Raw genomic sequence first — 18,849 nt, 5'->3', positions numbered from 1 at the left:
AAACACTAACTTTGCAAAATAAAAATAATCTAATAATAAAATGATTACTAAAATACCAATCATGCAAATTAAAATGATAAAACGTGTATATTTAATTATATATAGTTAAAATAAAAAACTAATAATAAAATGTTCTAAAGCTAATGATGCACAGTCGTAGAGGTCGCCATCTTGGATCTACTCAACTCCGCCCCCTTACGACCGGAAGGAAGTGCTGGGAGAATACTATTAGTTGGGAGGCTATGAGGAGCTACTGTTAGCTGGGAGGCTACTATTACCTGGTAGGCTAGGAGGAGCTACCGTTAGCTGGGAGGCTACTATTAGCTGGGAGGCTAGGAAAAACTACTGTTAGTTTGAAGGCTACTATTACCTGGTAGGCTAGGAGGAGCTACTGTTAGCTGGGAGGCTACTATTTTCTGGTAGGCTAGGAGGAGCTACTGTTAGCTGGGAGGCTACTAAGCTGGGAGGCTAGGAGGAGCTACTGTTAGCTGAACATACACTTGCGTGTCTCTTCTATGAACAAAATGTGTAGATAAGAGGATTAGTTTTGATTCTGTGTAATGGCAGCAGTGCTTTTCAACACACTAACACATGCCAACACACCAACAGACACACTAACACACACTCGACCTCCTTCTCACTCTCCGTTCAGTTAATCTCTGTCACACACACACACTAACAAACAGTAACAAACAGTAACACACTAACGCACACTAACACACACACACTCAGATGAATTTAGGATTTTCAGATAACTTTCCGTTTTATTTGTCGCCGCTCGCTAATCTGCATATTTCCCATGATGCACGTGGGCCCACGGTTTTAATCCTGTTGGCCATGACGAAAGCAGAGGAGGAGGAGGAGGAGGAGGAGGAAAAAGCAATAGAGCTGCCAGTGTTTGTTCAGAGACAGATCAGACAAAGATGATGGACGTTTCACTTCTGATGGATTATTTCTGACGGGCGTGTTTTAATCTGAGGTCACTGGAGGCTCTTCTTCTTCTTCACTTTAATTTTTCTGCCTTTTCAGCTGCTGTTTTCCTTTCCTGTGTGTCTAGTAATTATTTTTTCCTAATAATAACACGGTGCGTTCAGGTTAGATGAGATACTTTATGTATTTATGGGGATCTTCAGGTTCGGGCCAAACTTGACGTCGTATCATCAGGTGTTTCTCTTCTTTCTGGATGATTTATCTTCAAAACGTTTCCGTATTACAGCTAAAACTGCAGTATTATTTTTCGAAGCCACAACTGGTGATCTCTGAGCATACTTTCAAAGTAAAAGAAGAAAAAGAAGAAGGAGAACAAGGGGAAGATGATCCCCTGTGCTGAGTGTTTCCGTCCACCAGGAGACGACAGCGCCTCCGTTGGACAGGTAGGGGAGAGCACGCAGGTAAAAGCTAGGAAGCTACAGAGCTGGGAAGCAAGGAGGAGCGACTATTAGCTGGGAGGCTAGGAAGAGCTGCTATTAGCTGGGAGACTAGGTAGCTAAGAAGAGCTACATTAGCTGAGAAGCTAGGATGAACTACTATTAGCTGGGAGGCTAGGTAACCAGGAGGAGCTACTATTAACTGGGAAGCTAAGGAGAGCCACTTTTAGCTGTGATGCTAGGAAAAAATAATATTAGGTTGGAGGCTAGGAACTAAGAAGAGTTACTATTAGCTAGGATGCTAGCAAGCGCTAATATTAGGTTGGAGGCTCAGAACTAAGATGAGCTACTATTACCTGAAAGGCTACAAACAGCTACAATTAGCTTGGGAGCTAAGAGGAGCTACTATTAGCTTGAAGGCTACAAAGAGCTACTCTTAGCTGAGAGGCTAAAGAAAGCTGCTATTAGCCAAGAGGCTTCAAAGAGGTACGATTAACTGGGAGGCTCAAAGGAGCTATGCTAGGTGTGTAGGAGTAGTGTGTGTGTGATGAGGATTAGCGTCTAATCTAAAAATCCTCCTGTTCTGTTGCAGGACTCAAAGAAACAGATTAGCTTAGAGTTTCAGCATTTTCTTGCCCAAACCTTCAGCTGCAAGCGAGGAAATGAGGCAACGGTTCGTCACATTGTTTCAACATCCTGTTTTACCTCTGCCCACCGGTAGCACTCTATCAAGCTTCAAAGTTTAGAACATGAAGCTTTTAAAGTTTAGAACATGAAGCTTTTAAAGTTTAGAACATGAACCTTTAGAGTTTGGAAACGTGAAGCTTTGAAGTTTAATGAGAGGTGCATATTTTGGTGCAGCTGAAGCTGAGGATACAACAACGCCCTGTCTGTTTTTGCTCTTTCAGAGGAGGTTCCTGGGTTTCACCTCCTTCTCCATCAGAGATCTCCTCCGGTCCAAGGAGCCTCACACCTCCTTTAACCTCAGGTAAACAGTCTTTAGTCCAGATCAAACTCCTCTGTTATATTTAGTTAAGAACGAACCTCAGACTCCTTCACGCTGGTTACTGCTCCCAGTAACCGCCCACCACGTGTATAATACTATATGCTAAAGAGTCAGCTACCACTACCTGCCACCTGACTGGCTGTTGCCTGGATACCTGCACCCAGAAGAGGAAGTGAGAGTGACTCCGCCTGCACTGAGAGCAGAAGAGGACAATCACTTCCTGTTTCGGCGTCACAGTCTTCTGAGACAAGAGCAGTGGGAGCTCAAGATAAGGACAAAGAGAGAGGAGTGAGAGAATGAGGAGGGGGAGACGTAGGCAGAGAGAGGAGGAGAGGTGGAGACAGGTGTGAACAGGTAGTGGATACACTTTGTTGTGTCTGTGCTTGAATGTTGCGTCTCTGGAGATTTTCATGTCGCTACTTTACTACTAGTTCATTTTAGCTGTTTCTGAGACTAACACATGGTCAGGTCTGTTTTATACAGTCTAGTAGTGTTTGTTGTGTATTATTTATTGTGTTGTGTTATTATTTTACATAACACACCTTAAGCTGTGGCTGAAATGAAACCAGTCTTGTAACCATTGACTTTTACAGCCTAAGTTTGTACACAAACTAGTGATGTGTGGATCGATACTGAAACATCGATACCACCGATGCCAGACCTATGTGCTCTAAAATCAATTCTCAAATCAAAATATCGATACCAATTTGAGATAATGTATAATCATTAACATTGTGGAAAGTACCAAAACTACTAAATTGTGGCAACACAACAAACGTTGTGCAACACCTCAGGTTAAACTACAACACAGAACACGAGGCATTTATGAGTACTTAATAATTAACAAAATCGACTTTAATTGTTTTGTTTATTCTCCTTCTTTCATATCTGAAACAGTATTTTCACATATTTTGTTTGACTGTGTCTCTGTTTTTTCTTTAGTTGTATTAGCTCGACTATATAGTAAATGAGGCCACTACCTCAATATACGCCAGAGTTTAAATTAAATAAATAAATTACTCTGATGTCTCGTATTCTTTATGAAGCTATGATTTGAAATAGTCCGGGGACCGGACCAGTAGCATAATAGTTTGTTAAGGCTAGGAAGTGCTACTATAACCTGGAATGCTAGGAAGTTGGGAAGAGCTACTATTAGCTCGAAGGCTAGGAAGTTGGGAAGTGTTACTATTAGCTGGGAAGCTAGGAAGTTAGGAAGGGCTATTATTAGCAGGGAGGCTAGGAAGCTGGAATGAGCTGGGAGGCTAGGGAGTTGGGAAGAGCTATTATTAGCTGGGAGGCTAGGAAGTTGGAAAGAGCTATTATTAGCTGAGATGCTAGGAAGTTAGGAAGAGCTACTATTAGCTGGGAGGCTAGGAAGAGCTACTATTAGCTGGGAGGCTTCCGAGTTTAAATTAAATAAATAAATAAATTACTCTGAAATCTAGAATTCTTTATGAAGCGGTATCACCGATACCAGCTTAAATTTTACATGGTATCAGACCGGACAGGAAATCGGGAGTATCAGATATCTTTTTACTCCTTATATTGGAAAAGAAGAGAGAGAGAGAGGGGAAAGAAGAAGAAGAAGAAGAAGAAGACGAGGAGGAGGTTACAGTTAACAGTGGAAAGGTGTGGACTTAGTGCAGAGTTAGAGAGAGAAGTAGCAGCCGGATGGAGGAAGGAAGTGAACCAGGGTCAATTTCACTTTTGAAGAATTGGAAAAGCCCAACGATCTCCATCCATGGACTTACTTAAGAGAACTGTCACACGTTGTCAGTTCCAACAATGATTCATGGCCTAATTATTCTGTCACAACTTTTTTCATTTAGCAAAATTATCAACAGATGTATTGTTTCATTATTGTCAGCATCATTTTAACTTTTTCCTTTTCAAAGCATGTACTCTCCTTATTTTTTTGGGTTGGGTTGTTTCAGATTAGCTTTGTGACACTAGTTAGCTTGTAACTGATTTTGCTAGTTATCTTGTTCCTAGTTAGCAGTGTTTTGTGAGTTAGCTAGTTTTTGGTTAGCTTTGTGCCGCTAGTTATCTTTTTCCCGGCTAGCATTGTCTTGTAAGTTAGCTAGTTTGTTGTTAGCTTTGTGCTGCTAGTTTCTAGTTACTTAGTGTTCCTAGTTAGCTTGTAATAGTTAGTTTGTTTATGTTTAGCACCATACAGCTAGTTATCTTGTAACTGGTTGTGGAAGTTGTCGTGTTCCTACTTAGCTTGTCTTGTGAGTTTTGTTTCTAGTTAGCTTAGTGTTGTTGGTTAGCTTTTAACTGATTTTGTTAGTTACCTTGTTCCTCGTTAGCATTGTGTCACTAGTTATTGTGTAACTAGTTATGTGGCTTGTTCCTAGTTAGCATTGCAATGCTAGTTTTATTTTTACTGGATAGCCCTGTAAGGCTACTTATCTTGTTACTAGTTAGCATTGTTAGTTAGCATAGCATCTTGCCAGTTTTACTTGCAGTTAGCTTTGTGCTTTAGCCATCCTGTCTCCTCTCTTTTGACTGTTGTTCTTTCATCCAATCTTTTTTTCTTTGTTTACGTTTTTGTCAGGACAATGGAGGGAGTGAACGAGGTCGGGGAGGTGAATATGTCCCGTCTGCAGATGGAGTGGCAGAGCGAGGACAACACTCTTCCTGGACACAAGGTAGAAAAAGGAGAAGGAGCGCGAGAAGACAGATTTGTGCTTCTGATAGAAATTCAAAGTAGTGCGATCACAGTTTGACTCAGTTTGTGGTTTCCTTCGAGGCATGTGTGAGGTTTGGAGAATGAGTCATGTGTAGCGGAAACGCTGAACGGAGGACAAACAATACCTTCAATAATAAACCAAACACTGTGCTAACAACACATCTCACATCTAGGTCAACGGTCAACCAACCTTTTCTGTAGCAGGACTGGTTTTATACAAGAAAATGTTTCCACAGGCATGATAGTTGTGTGGGGCTCCAATAGCAAATCACTATACTGTTAGATCATGGGGGTCCAACTTATTTTAGCTTACCTTTAGGGCTCAAGGGGAGGCTAGGAAGAGTTAATATTAGGTCGGAAGTCAGGAGGGTCTAGGAAGAGCTACTATGAGCTGGGAGGCTAGGACGTGCTACTGTTAGCTAGGAGGGTCCAGGAAGAGTTACCATTACCTCAGAGGCTAGGAACAGCTACTATTAGCTGTGAGGCCAGGAAGTGAGCTTTATTTTTGGCAAGAGTGACGCGCTAAAGAGTCAAGCATGGTAGTGAGGATGTGGTCGTTTCTCAAAATAAAAAAGACAGCTGAAAGGAAAAAACAATATTATTTTGATCATGGTTGGTCTTTCTTTGTGTCCAGTACCAAATGGTCCATGGATCCAGTGGTTGGGGTCCTCTGCTCTAGGTCACATCTTTTGTCTTTGTGTCTTCTTTCAGTGTCCTGCGCTGTGTGACAGTCTTCACACCTCTGTCCACGACAAAGAAAATAGTCCAATGATGAGAGCTGGTGAGACATAGTTTATTATAAGATGTTTTTGTGTTTCCTCAGATACCTTCTTAACCCTTTGTGGGGCGCGAGGAACCATATTTGGTAAATTCGTTCATTTTGATTTTCTCCATGAAAATTAAAAAAAAAAAAAAATCTCAGAAGTAAACAAGTCTTCCGACTTCCTACGATAACAGTCCGGGTTGAAGTTTAGTATTTCTGAGTAGTTCAATGAGTAGTGTCTCATAAACGGTTGATTTGTGCATGTGTGCAGTGCTGTGTGCTCAGGTGTCGAAGGTGTACCGGTTCCAGACGGAGGATCAGAGGTGGCTGCTGGTCAGGGAACAGATGTCGGAGACGCCACTCTCTTTCTCTTTGCCCAGACAGCTACTGAGTACGCTCATACAGGAGCACAAAGACAGGTATCCTCAAAACGTCAAGTCAGAGAATTCACAAAGACTGGCTCAGAAACTTAGAGAAACATAGTGAACTAGAATGGATGAGCTAGGAAGCAAGGTAAAGCTACTATTAGCTGGGAGGCCAGGAGGAGCTACTATTAGCTGGGAGGGTATAAAGACCTACCTACTATTAGATGGAGGCTATGAAGAGCTACTATTAGTTAGGAGACTAGGAAGAGCTTCTACTAGCGAGGGGGCTAAGAATAGCGACTATTAGCTGGGAGACCAGGAGGAGCTACTATTAGCTGGGAAGCTATGAAGAGCTACTATTAGCTGTGAGGCTATAAAGAGCTACTATTAGCTAGGAGGCCCGAAGGAGATACTATTAGCTGGGAAGCTATGAGGCGCTACTATTAGCTGGGAGGCTAGGGAGCGCAACTATTAGCCGGGAAGCTAGGATGCTAGGAAGAGCTACTATTAACTGGGAGATAGGGAAGAGATACTATTAGCTTAAAGGCTATGCAGAGCTAGGAAGGTATGAAGAGCTACTATTACTTGGGAGGCTACTAGGAAGAGTGGCTATTAGCTAGGAGGAACCACTATTAGCTAGGAAGACATGAAGAGCTGCTATTAGCTGGGAGGCTAGGAGGAACTACTATTGGCTGGGAGGATATGAAGAGCTGGTATTAGCCGGGAGGCTAGGAGGAGCGACTATTAGCTGGGAGGAGCTACTCTTACTACTACTTTGAGTTGTGGCCAATGTGTTTGGACTGAAACACAATCCGTCTCTGGTCTTTTTTCAGGGTTCAGGAAGTGAAGGAGCTCGCTGACCTTTCACCCCACTGGGACGGCCTCCGCCATGATGTCATCAACCGCTGTAGCCACCTGATTGGTTGCTATCAGGAAGTTCTCACTGAGCTTGATAAACTCTCAGGTGAGATGAGTTTAACCTCCTATTATTATTATTTGGCCTGAATTTGACCCCATTCAATGTTTAACGTCTCTAAATATTTGATTACATTCTTTTGCTTCATATTTAATGGCTTTGGCCCTAACTTTATATATATCATCATTATCATTACAGCTCAATATTCACTTTCACTATTTACTACGTGCAACTTTATAACCCAGTTACACCTGGGCCATCTGTGTAATTCAATACTTTTTTGGCATATTTTATCTAGTATCTATTTATCTATTTATCTTCACATCTTTATCTTTACACTCTTTACTCTTGTGCCCTTTTGTATGCTGTTGTAAACGTCAGTTTTCTCATTATGGGCTAAATACAGGTTTTCTTTTTCTTTAAATATCTTTATTGGAAGATGAAAGATGGAATCTGGAATCACAGAAATACAACATTTTTTTTCTTTACATATAGCTGTGAGGCTAGGAAGAGATAGTATTAGCATGAAAGCTAGGTAAATCCAGTATTAGCTGGAAGACTAGCACCAGTTACTATTAGCTAGGAGGCTAGGAAGAGCTACTGTTAGCTGGCAGCATAGAAAGAGCAACTATTAACTGGGAAACTACAAAGAGATACTGTTAGCTGGGAGGCTATAGAGAGCTGCTATTAGCTCAGAGGCTAGGAAGAGCTTCTATTAGCTGGGAAGCCACTATTAGCTGGGAGGCTAGGAAGAGCTTCTAGTAGCCAGGAGGCCAGGAGGATTTACTGTTAGCTATGTGGCTGGGAAGAGCTTCTATTAGCTGGGAGGTCAGGAGGAGCTACTATTAGCTGGCAAGCCAGGAGAAGTTACAATTAGCTGTGAGGCTAGGAAGAGCTACTATTAGCTGGGAGATGAGGAAGAGCTACTATTAGCTGGGAGATGAGGAAGAGCTACTATTAGCTGGGAAGCTGTGAAAACCTACTATTGGCTGGAAAGTTATGCAAAGCCCATTTTACCTGGGAGGCTAGAAAGAGCTACTGTTAGCTGGTAGGCTAGAAAGAGCAACTATTAACTGGGAAGCTAGGACGAGCTACCATTAGCTGGGAGGCTAGGAAGAGCTTCTCTTAGCTGGGAGGCCAGGAACAGCTACAATTAGCTGGGAGACAAGGAAGAGCTACTATTGGTTTTGAAGCTAGAAAGAGCTACTATTAGCTGGAAAGTTATCAAGAGCTACTATTAGCTGGGAGACTAGGTAGAGCTATTATTATCTGGGAGAATGGGGAGAGTTACTATTAGGTGGGAGTCTATAGAGAGCTGCTATTAAAGGACATTGAGCAGACTTCCAGTAAATAAGGTTTTTCTAATTCTAAAAGGTCACACAGTGTCTCTTAAAGCTTTTTTGTCTTTTTTAAATCCATCCAAACAGCCTCGTGCTGCTTCAAGGCTAGCAGCAGTAAGTCGGAGCGACACCTTCAGTTTGTTTCCACCAACCTACACTCACAGAGAATGGAGGTCACCAGCCCAGGCAGCACAGGTACAAACCTAAAGCTGCCTCCTCCTCCTCCTCCTCCTCCTCCTCCTGGCCTCTCTAGTCATAGCTGCTCTGTCTCCATGTTCAGGTGTGTGGTATGAGGTCATAACGTTTGGGGCTCCAGCCGATCACCACCAGGCCTTCAAACACGGAGGACTGAAACGACTCCTCGGAAAACACGCCAACCACAGCCACAGGTGACCCCCTGCTTTCCACAACCATCCCCCCCATTTGCCTCTGTTGTCCACTAATCCCCATAATCTCCCATCTTTCAGGATTAGTGATGCTGGCAACACAAATACTCATCATTTGGTCTTGTCGACATACTCCCACTGTTTTTACTCTCCAGGCATTTATAGACAGATAGATAGGTAGATACATAGAAAAACAATCCCCACGATAAGAATTCAACCATCACCACGATAGATGTGATGAATGATGATGTAGGCTCGTGTGACGTACTTGTTGCTATCGCTAACGGCTAATGAAACTCCTCATCAATAATATGAAACTGATGAAACTGACCTTTCCCCCGGGCTGAAGCTGCCCAATAAAATGTCCCCAATTTTAGCTTTTTATGAAGAAAAAAAAAATGATTACGGTAGCCAGTGGCGCTACTATTGAACTTTCAGACATGGCTGTTTAAATATGTTTAAATATGAATAAATATGTCACCTAACTGTTGTCTTTCAGCTTTTAAATATATTTCTGTTATGTTCAAAATAAATAAATCCAATTCAAATTCAATTAAATTCAATTGTTACTCAGTCGGGAAAAACACGGGAATGTGTTTTGCCGGCACAATAAGATGCAAGAAGTGACGGTGGTATGTCTCTATGCTGTTTATGTTTGGTCCTCACATCATTTCCAGTCTTTTCCATCACGACAGCAGTTTCTATCCACACATTCTCTGTGTAAGTCTTGTATAAGGGTAGGGATGTGTAGCAGGTGCGCCAGTAAGTTCGCATAGTTTCTCCACCTCTACCGTTATGTTTCTAACAGGCTTCTTCTGTTGTATAACAAAGTGGCTAATAACTTCATGACATACATTAGCACCTCCCATGGTGATGGATTGTATTACACGTGTTGCTGCGTCGTATATGGAAAAATCTGATTGCAGCAATGCATCATGTATGTCACGTCATTGACCATAATTCTCTTAAATTCTCATCACTTTGCGGAAGATGGACTTCAAACGAACTGGTCACATGACCCCTTGCGTCGTCTCCAGGGAAAATATACCATAAAAGTGCCGCCCTTTAGCGGTAAACTTTTATGTCAATATGTCTGAACAACCACCTATGAGAGCGTAGAAATGTTTAAGCTTTGGGTAGATGTAGGTGTTTCCGTTCCACCAGTTTTTTATTGTGATATTTAGGGTTAAGAGCATTTCCAGGTGTAATGGAAACGCAGCAAATGCCACAACCTGAAGGATGGTTTTCTGGAGCCAAGATTAACTTAGATAGAAATATTTATTGGACGTTAGGAAGGAATTTAGAAAACTACAGTTGAGGAACGGTTGAGGAATTAGTGTGAAGTACAGAGCAAAACTGGCCCAGTGTTTTAGTGCCATCATGACAAAACAACACCGACACACCAGCTAGGACCTGGTGTAGGAGTATACACTAAAGCTCAGTGTTCAACACCACAAAAAAGTGGTAAATACATACATAAAAAATGTTTGTGTGACATTATCTAACATCAAACCATTGGGAGTTGTTGTCCACAGGTTTTCTGGAACCAAGGTACAAGGTCCCCTCTCCACACTAGTTTTATAGTCGACTCTAGGAGGAGACAAGGAGAGACTTTAGGGATCTACAGGGGAGGACATTTAAGACTAGATTTTGTATTGTCTGGATTTCATCATGTGTTTCCCTCTACAGCTCGGTGACTTACTCCCAGGAGGAGAGCTCCAGAGCCAGGGACCTTCTGTCCAGCGTGGCCCAGCTGCAGCCTCAAGTCTTCGGGTTTGCCGAGGAGCTGCTCTCCATCTCCCTGGAGCTGAACGCCGCCCGACTCCGGCTCGTCCTCGATAGCCTGACCCGACAGGTGAGGAAATCTTTTTTTTTTTTTTTGTTTTGGATTCATAAGAAGCTGACGCCACTCTTCGTTTGAACGATCAGACCGAGCGGTTCGTCCACGCCCTCAAAGACGAGCTGGTCAAGAGCGCCCTGCTGGAGATCCACCAGCAACACGTGACCGACAGCAACGGCAGCCACGTCCACAGCAACGGGTTGACCTGCGAGGGTTCGCAGCTGGACGGAGAGGCATTGCCGTGGCAACGGGATGGCGTCTGGCGGCGCGACACGGAGTACGACGAGGAGGAGTGGGCAAGTGGGAGTTTGTGTGATGAGCAGCTTGATACGATTATGGTGTTTATAGATACACCTCCTGAGACCCTGCGTCCTCATATGGGGACGTTAAGTTTTAGGGTTTGTTGCAGCTTATCCAGCTTCAGTTAAACCCATTGTCCTCATTTGTGGACAATTTAGTCTGCTATCTAGTGGTAGCAAACCTGTACTTTTTTAACTTAAACTTATTTATGTTTATTAACGTTTCTAGCGTCATACAACGTGCAAATTTAACAAATTTTATCCACAGCAACAGTGCTGTGCTGTGATGTGTCTCTGGCTCATCAACATTGTTCCCTCAGGATGAGGTCAGCTGACACCTACTGAGATCCATATTAATATAGAACAGTACATACCTGACCATAACCATGACCTGGTTATTACATCAGTCTTTGGGCGTCTTTATACGATTGTATTGTTTATATTTGTGTGTGTGTGTGTGTGTGTGTGTCTGTGCAGGACATGGCCTGGGCCAACGTGGCCAAGAGCCTGAACTGTATCGTAGCCATGGTGGACCGGCTGCAGGGGCGGGAGGAGCAACATCAGAAGGGGACGCCATCGGACCAGGAGGCCACGGGTGACTCAAGATCCTGACACTTTGTCTCACTTTGTCTCACTAGTTACCACGTGTCCAGTCCGCTTAGTAGTATTTGTCTTGCTAGTGATCTTGTACACCCATCAGCCACTAATATTGTGTAGGTCTCTAAAACTGTTGTGACTCATAGTGGCCTTGTGGTGTGGGTGGGTTCCAGGTCACCACATGGTCATAATGTTGTGGCTGATTGGTATTATTATAAGTTATACTGATCCTCCCTTCTTCTTTTTTTCTCCCCTCCAGCCTGGCAGGAGCAGCTGCTCCCCCTGGTGGTCACTCTCAGGGATTGTGTGCGCGAGGCCGTGGGGAAGGCCCAGGCCGCCATGACGTTTGTAATCCTGCAGGGGGCGCTGGCGGCAACTGTCACTCAGGGGCCTGCGTCCATCGTCCAGAGACGTCACGCCGTCTTCAGCCAGGCGGTGAGAACGAGAAGGAACTGTGTGTTTATGGTGGCTGGCTGCAATATAGGTCATAAGCTCCACCCCCTTTATGTTAGTGGGCGGGGCTTATGCCTAAAACTAAAACACTAAAATACACATGAAATTATTTTTTTTTCAAAGACATAGGTAGTCGATATAATGTTGATGAATGTTCAAGTGTCAATTTCTTGGATAAGTTTTGTATCTAGTTAGCTTCGTTTGCTGGTTATCAGTTAGCTTTGGTTGCTATTTATCTCGTATTTGGTTAGGTTTGTTTGCTATTTATCAGTTAGCTTTGTTGCTGGCTATCTTTTGTCTACTTAGCTTTGCTTGCTAGTTATCAGTTAGCTTTACTTGCTAGTTATCAGTTAGCTATGTTTGCTGAATATCAGTTAGCTCTGTTTGCTAGTTATCAGTTAGCTTTGTTTGCTAGTTGTCTTGTATTGAGTTAGCTTTGTCGCCATTTATCTCTTAGTGAGTTAGTTTCTTTTAATAGTTATCAGTTACCTTTGTTTAGCTAGTCGTCAGTTAGCTTTATTTGCTTGTTGACTCGTGACAAATTAGGTTTGCTTGCTAGTTATCTCGTATTTGGTTAGGTTTGTTTGCTACTTATCATTTAGCTTACTTTGCTAGTTATCAATTAGCTTTACTTGCTATTGATCGGATATTTTTACTTGCTACTTATGAGTTAGCTTTATTTGCTTTTTATCACGTATTTGCTTTGCTTGCTAGTTGTTGGTTAGCTTTGTTTGCTTATTGTTACGTATCGAATTAGTTTTTTTTAACTAGTTGTGTCTTTGTCCAAGCGGTGAGAACGACAATGAACTGTGTGTTTATGGTGTTTGAACTGCATCGAGCTAAGGTTTGTGGTTTGTTGTGTTGACCTGTCTATCTCCCAGCTGTCTGCGTTGGTTTGTGGCTTCATGCTGAAGCTGAACAGAGGTCTCGATGATCCTGACTTCCTGCAGCAGCTTCACACTGTCGGCATCCTGGCTCAGTTTGAAGGCCTGCTCAGCACCTACGGTACAAACATGTCTACACTCTGTACAACTACACATACCAGAGGGTCGATTGTTTTTGTAACCCTAAACAACAACTTTCAGGGTTTCAAATTCCCTCCATTAGTTGAATGACATTGTTCCAGAATAACCGTGTTCTTACACTTTCTTATCGAGGGTCTAGTTTTAACGGTTTGTGTGTAACAGGTGATGAGGTGGGGATGCTGGAGGACATGGAGGTGGGCGTGGCCGACCTGAGCCGAGTTGCGTTCGCCATCACCGAGGCCAAAACGGACGAACCTCACGACCTGCTGCCGAGGCTCTGTGGAACATGGTGGGAACACAAACTGTCTTCTGTCTTGACCGTTCACATTCCTTGATCTAATGGTAACATTTCCTCTAAAGTGAAGCTAAAGCTAGTAGAACTCCCCCTGGTGTCTGGCTGCAGTGTAGTTCATAAGCTCCGCCTCCTCCTTGTTAGTGCGAATTAAAACACACACAAGTACACGTTAATTATTTTTTTTTTAAGATGTTTTAGGTCATTTTAAGTTGTTAATAGAACATAGGTGACTCAAGTTCAAGTGTCAATTTTTTGAGACAAAGTTTTTAGACATACAGAGTTTTGTATCAGTCAGCTTTGTTTGCTATTTATCTTGTATCAGGTTAGCTTTTTTATCTGGGTGTGAGTTAGCTTTATTTGCCAGCTATCTTGTATCGAGATAGCTTTGGTTGCTATTTATCTTGTATCAGGTTAGCTTTTTTATCTGGGTGTGAGTTAGCTTTATTTGCTAGCTATCTTGTATCGAGATATCTTTGGTTGCTATTTATCTTGTTTCGAGATAACTTTGTCTACTAGTTACCAGTTAGCATTGTTTGCTAGTTAACTTGTACCCAGTTAGCCTTGCAGTTAGCATCCCTAGTTTTAGCCCTGAGTACGTAGCATACAGCTCTATCATGGCGTCCCATGTCCTCCAACCAGGGCTGGTTTTGTCGTCGAGGTCCCGGTGCCCCCAGAGAACTTCAGGTTGTTGCCACAAGAGCTAAAAGACGGGAGTTTGATTCGAGTTGAACCGGTTCTGTTCAACATTGGAATCAATCAGCACCAGAGTCTGGCTGAGAGGTACAAACACACACTCTGTACTACACAACTACCAACCCTGGTGTATGGGGACCCCTGTTCTAAACTGTTGTTGTTGTTGTTTTCAGGTTTGGTGACAGTTCACTGCAAGAGAGAATGAATGAACAGAGCTGTGTCAGACTGAAGACTTATTGTAGCGCGCTGAGAGAGAGGCTTCCTGACATGGGTACGAAGCTCTCCCTACCTTCCTTGCCTCCCAGCTAATAGCAGCTCTTCCTGATTCACAGATAATAATAGCTCTTGCTAACTTCATATCTTCTTAGCTAATAGTAGCACTTCCTAGCTTCTTAGCCTCCTAGCTAATAGTAGCACTTCCTAGCCTACTAGCTAATAGTAGCTCTTCCCAGCCTCTTATCTAAAAGTAGCTCTTCCTAGCCTACTAGCTAATAGTAGCGCTTCCTAGCCTACTAGCTAATAATAGCTCTTCCTAGCCTCCCAGCAAATATTAGCACTTCGCTGTTCCTAGCCTCCCAGTTAATAGTAGCTCTTCCCAGCCTCTTAGCTAAAAGGAGCTCTTCCTAACACCTTAGCCTCCCAGCTAATAGTAACTCCTCCTAACCTCCCAGTTAACAGTAGGCCTTCCTAGCCTACTAGCTAATATTAGCACTCTCTAGCCTACTAGCTAATTGTAGCTCCTCCTAGCCTCCCAGTTAACAGTAGCGCTTCCTAGCCTCCCAGCTCATAGTAGTTCTTTCTAGCATTGCAGCACATAGTGTCTCCTCCTAACCTCTTAGCTAATAATCATATGCACCAGCTGCTCGTTTACTTTAGTCTTTGTGATGCGTTGGGATGTTACAGTTCTTTGTTCCCACATTTTTACCGTGATCCAACTGAACCACTGACCTGAACCTGAACCTCTCGTCCCTCAGCCGGAGTCCAGACGCTGCCAGAGCTGCTGTCGTCTCTGAATCGCAGCGTGGAGTCCAGGAAGAGGAAGAACGTGGAGGTCCTGTGGATCGCTGCGACGGTGAGATTGAGACCCACAGAGATGTTTCAAAAACACCTGGGGTCATATTCCTAAAGATTCTTCAAAGGAAATACTTAGAATTAAGATGTTTTCTAAGAATTTCCCCTCAAAGTTAAGAGTAGATAAAAGGTATTCCTAAAAAAAAAACCTTCAGGGAGCTCCTAGGGTGAGATCTGTTAAGAGCAGGGAGGAGGACTTTTGAGAGGCTTAGGAGTTTCTGAAGCAGAGGAGAAGATGGTGGAAACTACATGCGGTTTTGCAATGGATCCATCTTTACGCAGAAGGTTGTTTTGGTAGATGTGGGCGTGGCCTAAGACCATATCAGAGTTTCTGTCCAAGACTTTTTAAGCTAAGTTAGGAGCCTCTCAGAGAGGATTCTCGTCATCTCTGGGGGACCTGGAGTCAGGAAGGTTTGGTTTTGTGTTTCCAGGTGTGTCGTCAGGTGAACGGCGTCCGGCTGACGAGCTGTAAGAGCGCAAAGGACCGGACGGCCATGTCGGTGACGCTGGAGCAGTGTTTGTTACTTAGAGAGCGGCACGCCCTCAACCGGCAACACTTCAGCTCCGCACTGGACACCATGAGGAGGTGAGTCCTCCTCAGCCTTTGTTTTCCTTCCTTGTTTTTAGACAAGATGTTTCATCCGAGTAGCGTCTTCAGTTCTAAAGGACTGGAGGGAAGTTGAGGTTTGTCCCTATAAACATTCCTCTGGGTATCTTTTTGAACCAATCAGAGCTCTGGACACCAGTTGTGTTTGAGTAAACTCTGCATGATGCAATATGTCATTTTCTTCCGGTTTCACTGAACAGTACCACTTAGAGAGATTCTGACTTTTATGATAGAAAGTCTTGTCCTTCAAAAGAGGCCAAGACCAGTTTACTCAGTTTACTTTGTGTAGGTCCTAAACAGATTAACCACTTCCTCTGTGAATGCTGCTCCAGTCCCTTAGAACTGATCTTTTCTTTCCTTCCTCCTGTAGTTTCTTTCTTTAATAATTTTCTCTTTTCTTTTTTCACTTAAACCTCCTTTATTTCACCCTTTCTCCTCCACACACTCCCCCTCGTCCGTCCCTCCAGATCTCGTCTGTCCTGGGGGCAGATCCAGGGGTGTTACGCCCAGTCAGGGTTCACCGCCTCTGGGTTAGATCCAGGCGAATGTACCTTGGGTAGTCCCAGACGACACCTTTACCCGGTGGCCTTCCTCCTGGTGTCCTCTCACCTGCTGGTTCTGTGGTTCATCCTCAGTCTGGTTGTTCTTCTGCTTAAATACCAGTAAACGTCATGAGCCTCATGTTAGTCTGAGTACGGACTAGTCGTGAACTTCCTCCCATTGGTCAAACCGAGGCTGGAGGTTAAACAAGAGCCTGGACCAGTAACACAACAGTGTGTTAACCAATAAACAACAACAACTCCGAATGTTTCTTGAGACAAAGAAGTGCAATTTCTGTTTAGTTCTAAGTCTCTAAAACTGTGTGAAACTGTTGCAGTAGCAGCTACTGTTACTGGAAAAACTGCGATTAATGTCTTAAATGTAATTTTTTCACCGTGTAAATTCATGCTGTGGGCCAGTCTAGACCCTCTGGTTGGCTGCCCTTGGCCCACAGAGCTAATGTTGGAGCTAACGTTTTAGCTAGCTGGGTAATTACTTATTACTGATTCACAAAACTAAACTTTTACTCTGACTTCCTGTGAGAAAACTTCACAGGTCGTTGTCAATGACAACTGTCAATCATCATGATGTCACATTGTGTCCTTATAGCATCAGATAACAAAATAAAATGGGCTCCTGAACATAAATCAGATTCAAAGATCCTGCGTCCTCATATGGGGACGTTAAGTTCTAAGTTTTGTCGCAGCTTATTCTGCTTCATTGAAACCTGTTAGTCGGCCGCCTAGTGGTAGAAAGGGTCACTACACTTGTCGGTGTAAAAACATGGTTCATTCGTTCATTCTACAGACGATCACAGGACAAAACCTTGTTGAATTCTATGGTTATAATTTACTTATTTATTCATTCTAGTTTCATACAAGGCACAAATTTAACTAATTTTATCAATAGCGATGAGCTACAACGTCACTAATCAGCAAGTACTCGTTCAAGGATGTTTGGACTTCACTGTCTGTCTTTGCTCAGCCATGTTCAGGTATTAAAATAAACAAAGTTATATTTTATTACACTTTGGGTGACTTCACTATAATATACATAATAAAATAATCCCAGTGTCCACATATGAGGACATTGTTTTATTTCCTGTTCAAAGATAATTCTTAGTTTTTATACGTCTTAGATCCTGTTAATCCCAAAAACCGTGGCGAAATTAAAAACACATGCTAAAAACACAGGCTAAATATCGATAGTATCGATACCAAGGCCAGTATCGGTAGTGGATTGATACTAGCATGCTGAGATCGATCCTCTGTTGCAGTTTGTCTTGTATATGTCCAGCGCAAAATTACGAAGTTATTCAATCATCGTGACATTTCAAGAAAAAGTATCGGTATCGGCGATACTAGCCCTGTATTTACTTAGTATTGGATCGATACCAAATTTCCCAGTATCACCCAGCTCTGTAGGCATTAGGAGGATGAATTAATGATCTAAAAATGTGAGGACCAAGCTCCACCCACTGACAGAGGGGGAGGAGCTTATACCCTCTATACTGCAGCCAGCCACCAGGGGGAGCTCTACCCGTTTAATTAAACACCGTGTACCTAATAAAGTGGCAGTTTATTTTCTGATTGTATTCATCATGTAGTAGCCTCCTCCTCTCCTCCTCTCCTCCTCGTCGGCTCTTCCAGGGACGGCTGCAGGATGGACAACGTCCAGAAGAACGTGGGCAACAGGAAGTTCGCCTTCAGCGGCGTTCAGCTCCTCACCTTCCCCAAACTGTACCGGCCTCCAGACGGCAGCTATGGATAGAGGAGCTCTGAGCTCTGAGGGACGGATGGATGAATGGACGGATGGATGAATGGATGAATGGGAGGAGCTTACTACAATGTCTCTGAGGTCATGAACCTGAGACACCAAGCTGCTCCTCATCAAACCTCCACTCACTGGAGTCACCTGGATCAAAGGATCACATTGGATACACCTCCTCCTCCTCTACATTCTCCCCCCTTCTCCTTCTTATTCTCCTTCTCTTTCCACCTCCTTCTCATTCTTCTTTACCTTCTTTTGCTCCTCCTCCTCGTTCTTCTCCACCCCCTCTTACTCCTTCTCCTACTCTGCTTTTTCTGCAACTCCTCCTCCTTCTTTTCCAGCCTCCTCTTCATCATCCCTCTCATTCTTCTTCTGCTCCACCACCGCCTCTTACACCACCTCCCTTCTCCTCCCTGAGGTGTATTTACCCCGTCATGAAACAAATCACTTCCAGTTCCATTTTCAAAATAAAAACATTTACAACTTCATATTAAACACCTGTGTTGGTGCAGTGTGACTCTCTGACGCAACCTGCTGTTGACCAAACCCTTTCATACGGAATATTTAAATTCCCATTTTAATTCCCTTTAATCCAGCACAGAGGAAGAAAGAAAGAAAAAAAAAAAACATTACCATGTTTGCTGAATATTAAAAAGTGTGTGGAAGCTGAAAATAATATAACAGCTATCGTTTATGGACGGCTATTTATTTTTTTAAAATTTATTGTATTATATGTAATATGTTAAAATTGTATATTTTGTTTAATTAAAGTGAAATAACACAATAAAAATGGCGGATTTGTTTTTATTTAATTTATTTTTTTG

The 18,849-nt window shown here is 43.1% G+C and overlaps 1 protein-coding gene across 5 annotated transcripts; it reads left to right on the top strand.

The window, feature by feature from the left end:
• The first annotated feature begins 2,188 nt into the window (after positions 1–2,188).
• LOC125006344 (type II inositol 3,4-bisphosphate 4-phosphatase-like) lies at positions 2,189–18,809 on the top strand. Of its 5 annotated transcripts, none has more exons than XM_047582329.1 (18): positions 2,189–2,355; positions 4,931–5,024; positions 5,777–5,846; positions 6,100–6,247; positions 7,027–7,157; positions 8,537–8,644; positions 8,730–8,838; positions 10,525–10,690; positions 10,765–10,971; positions 11,452–11,569; positions 11,831–12,006; positions 12,906–13,029; positions 13,212–13,338; positions 13,984–14,124; positions 14,211–14,308; positions 15,012–15,109; positions 15,540–15,694; positions 17,905–18,809. In XM_047582329.1, the coding sequence occupies exons 1-18, from the start codon at positions 2,204–2,206 to the stop codon at positions 18,023–18,025; spliced, it is 2,343 nt and encodes a 780-aa protein (XP_047438285.1). In that variant the 5' UTR covers positions 2,189–2,203; the 3' UTR covers positions 18,026–18,809. The 5 variants fall into 5 exon arrangements, with proteins under 5 accessions (XP_047438285.1, XP_047438255.1, XP_047438263.1 ...); XM_047582299.1 differs by lacking the exon at positions 2,189–2,355 and adding an exon at positions 2,484–2,727 and having other exon boundaries at positions 16,183–18,015; XM_047582307.1 differs by lacking the exon at positions 2,189–2,355 and adding an exon at positions 2,487–2,727 and having other exon boundaries at positions 17,862–18,809.
• Positions 18,810–18,849: the final 40 nt, after the last annotated feature.

Source organism: Mugil cephalus, chromosome 1, assembly GCF_022458985.1.
Source record: "Mugil cephalus isolate CIBA_MC_2020 chromosome 1, CIBA_Mcephalus_1.1, whole genome shotgun sequence".
NCBI lineage: Eukaryota > Metazoa > Chordata > Actinopteri > Mugiliformes > Mugilidae > Mugil > Mugil cephalus.
This window is presented reverse-complemented; position numbering and strand designations above follow the sequence as displayed.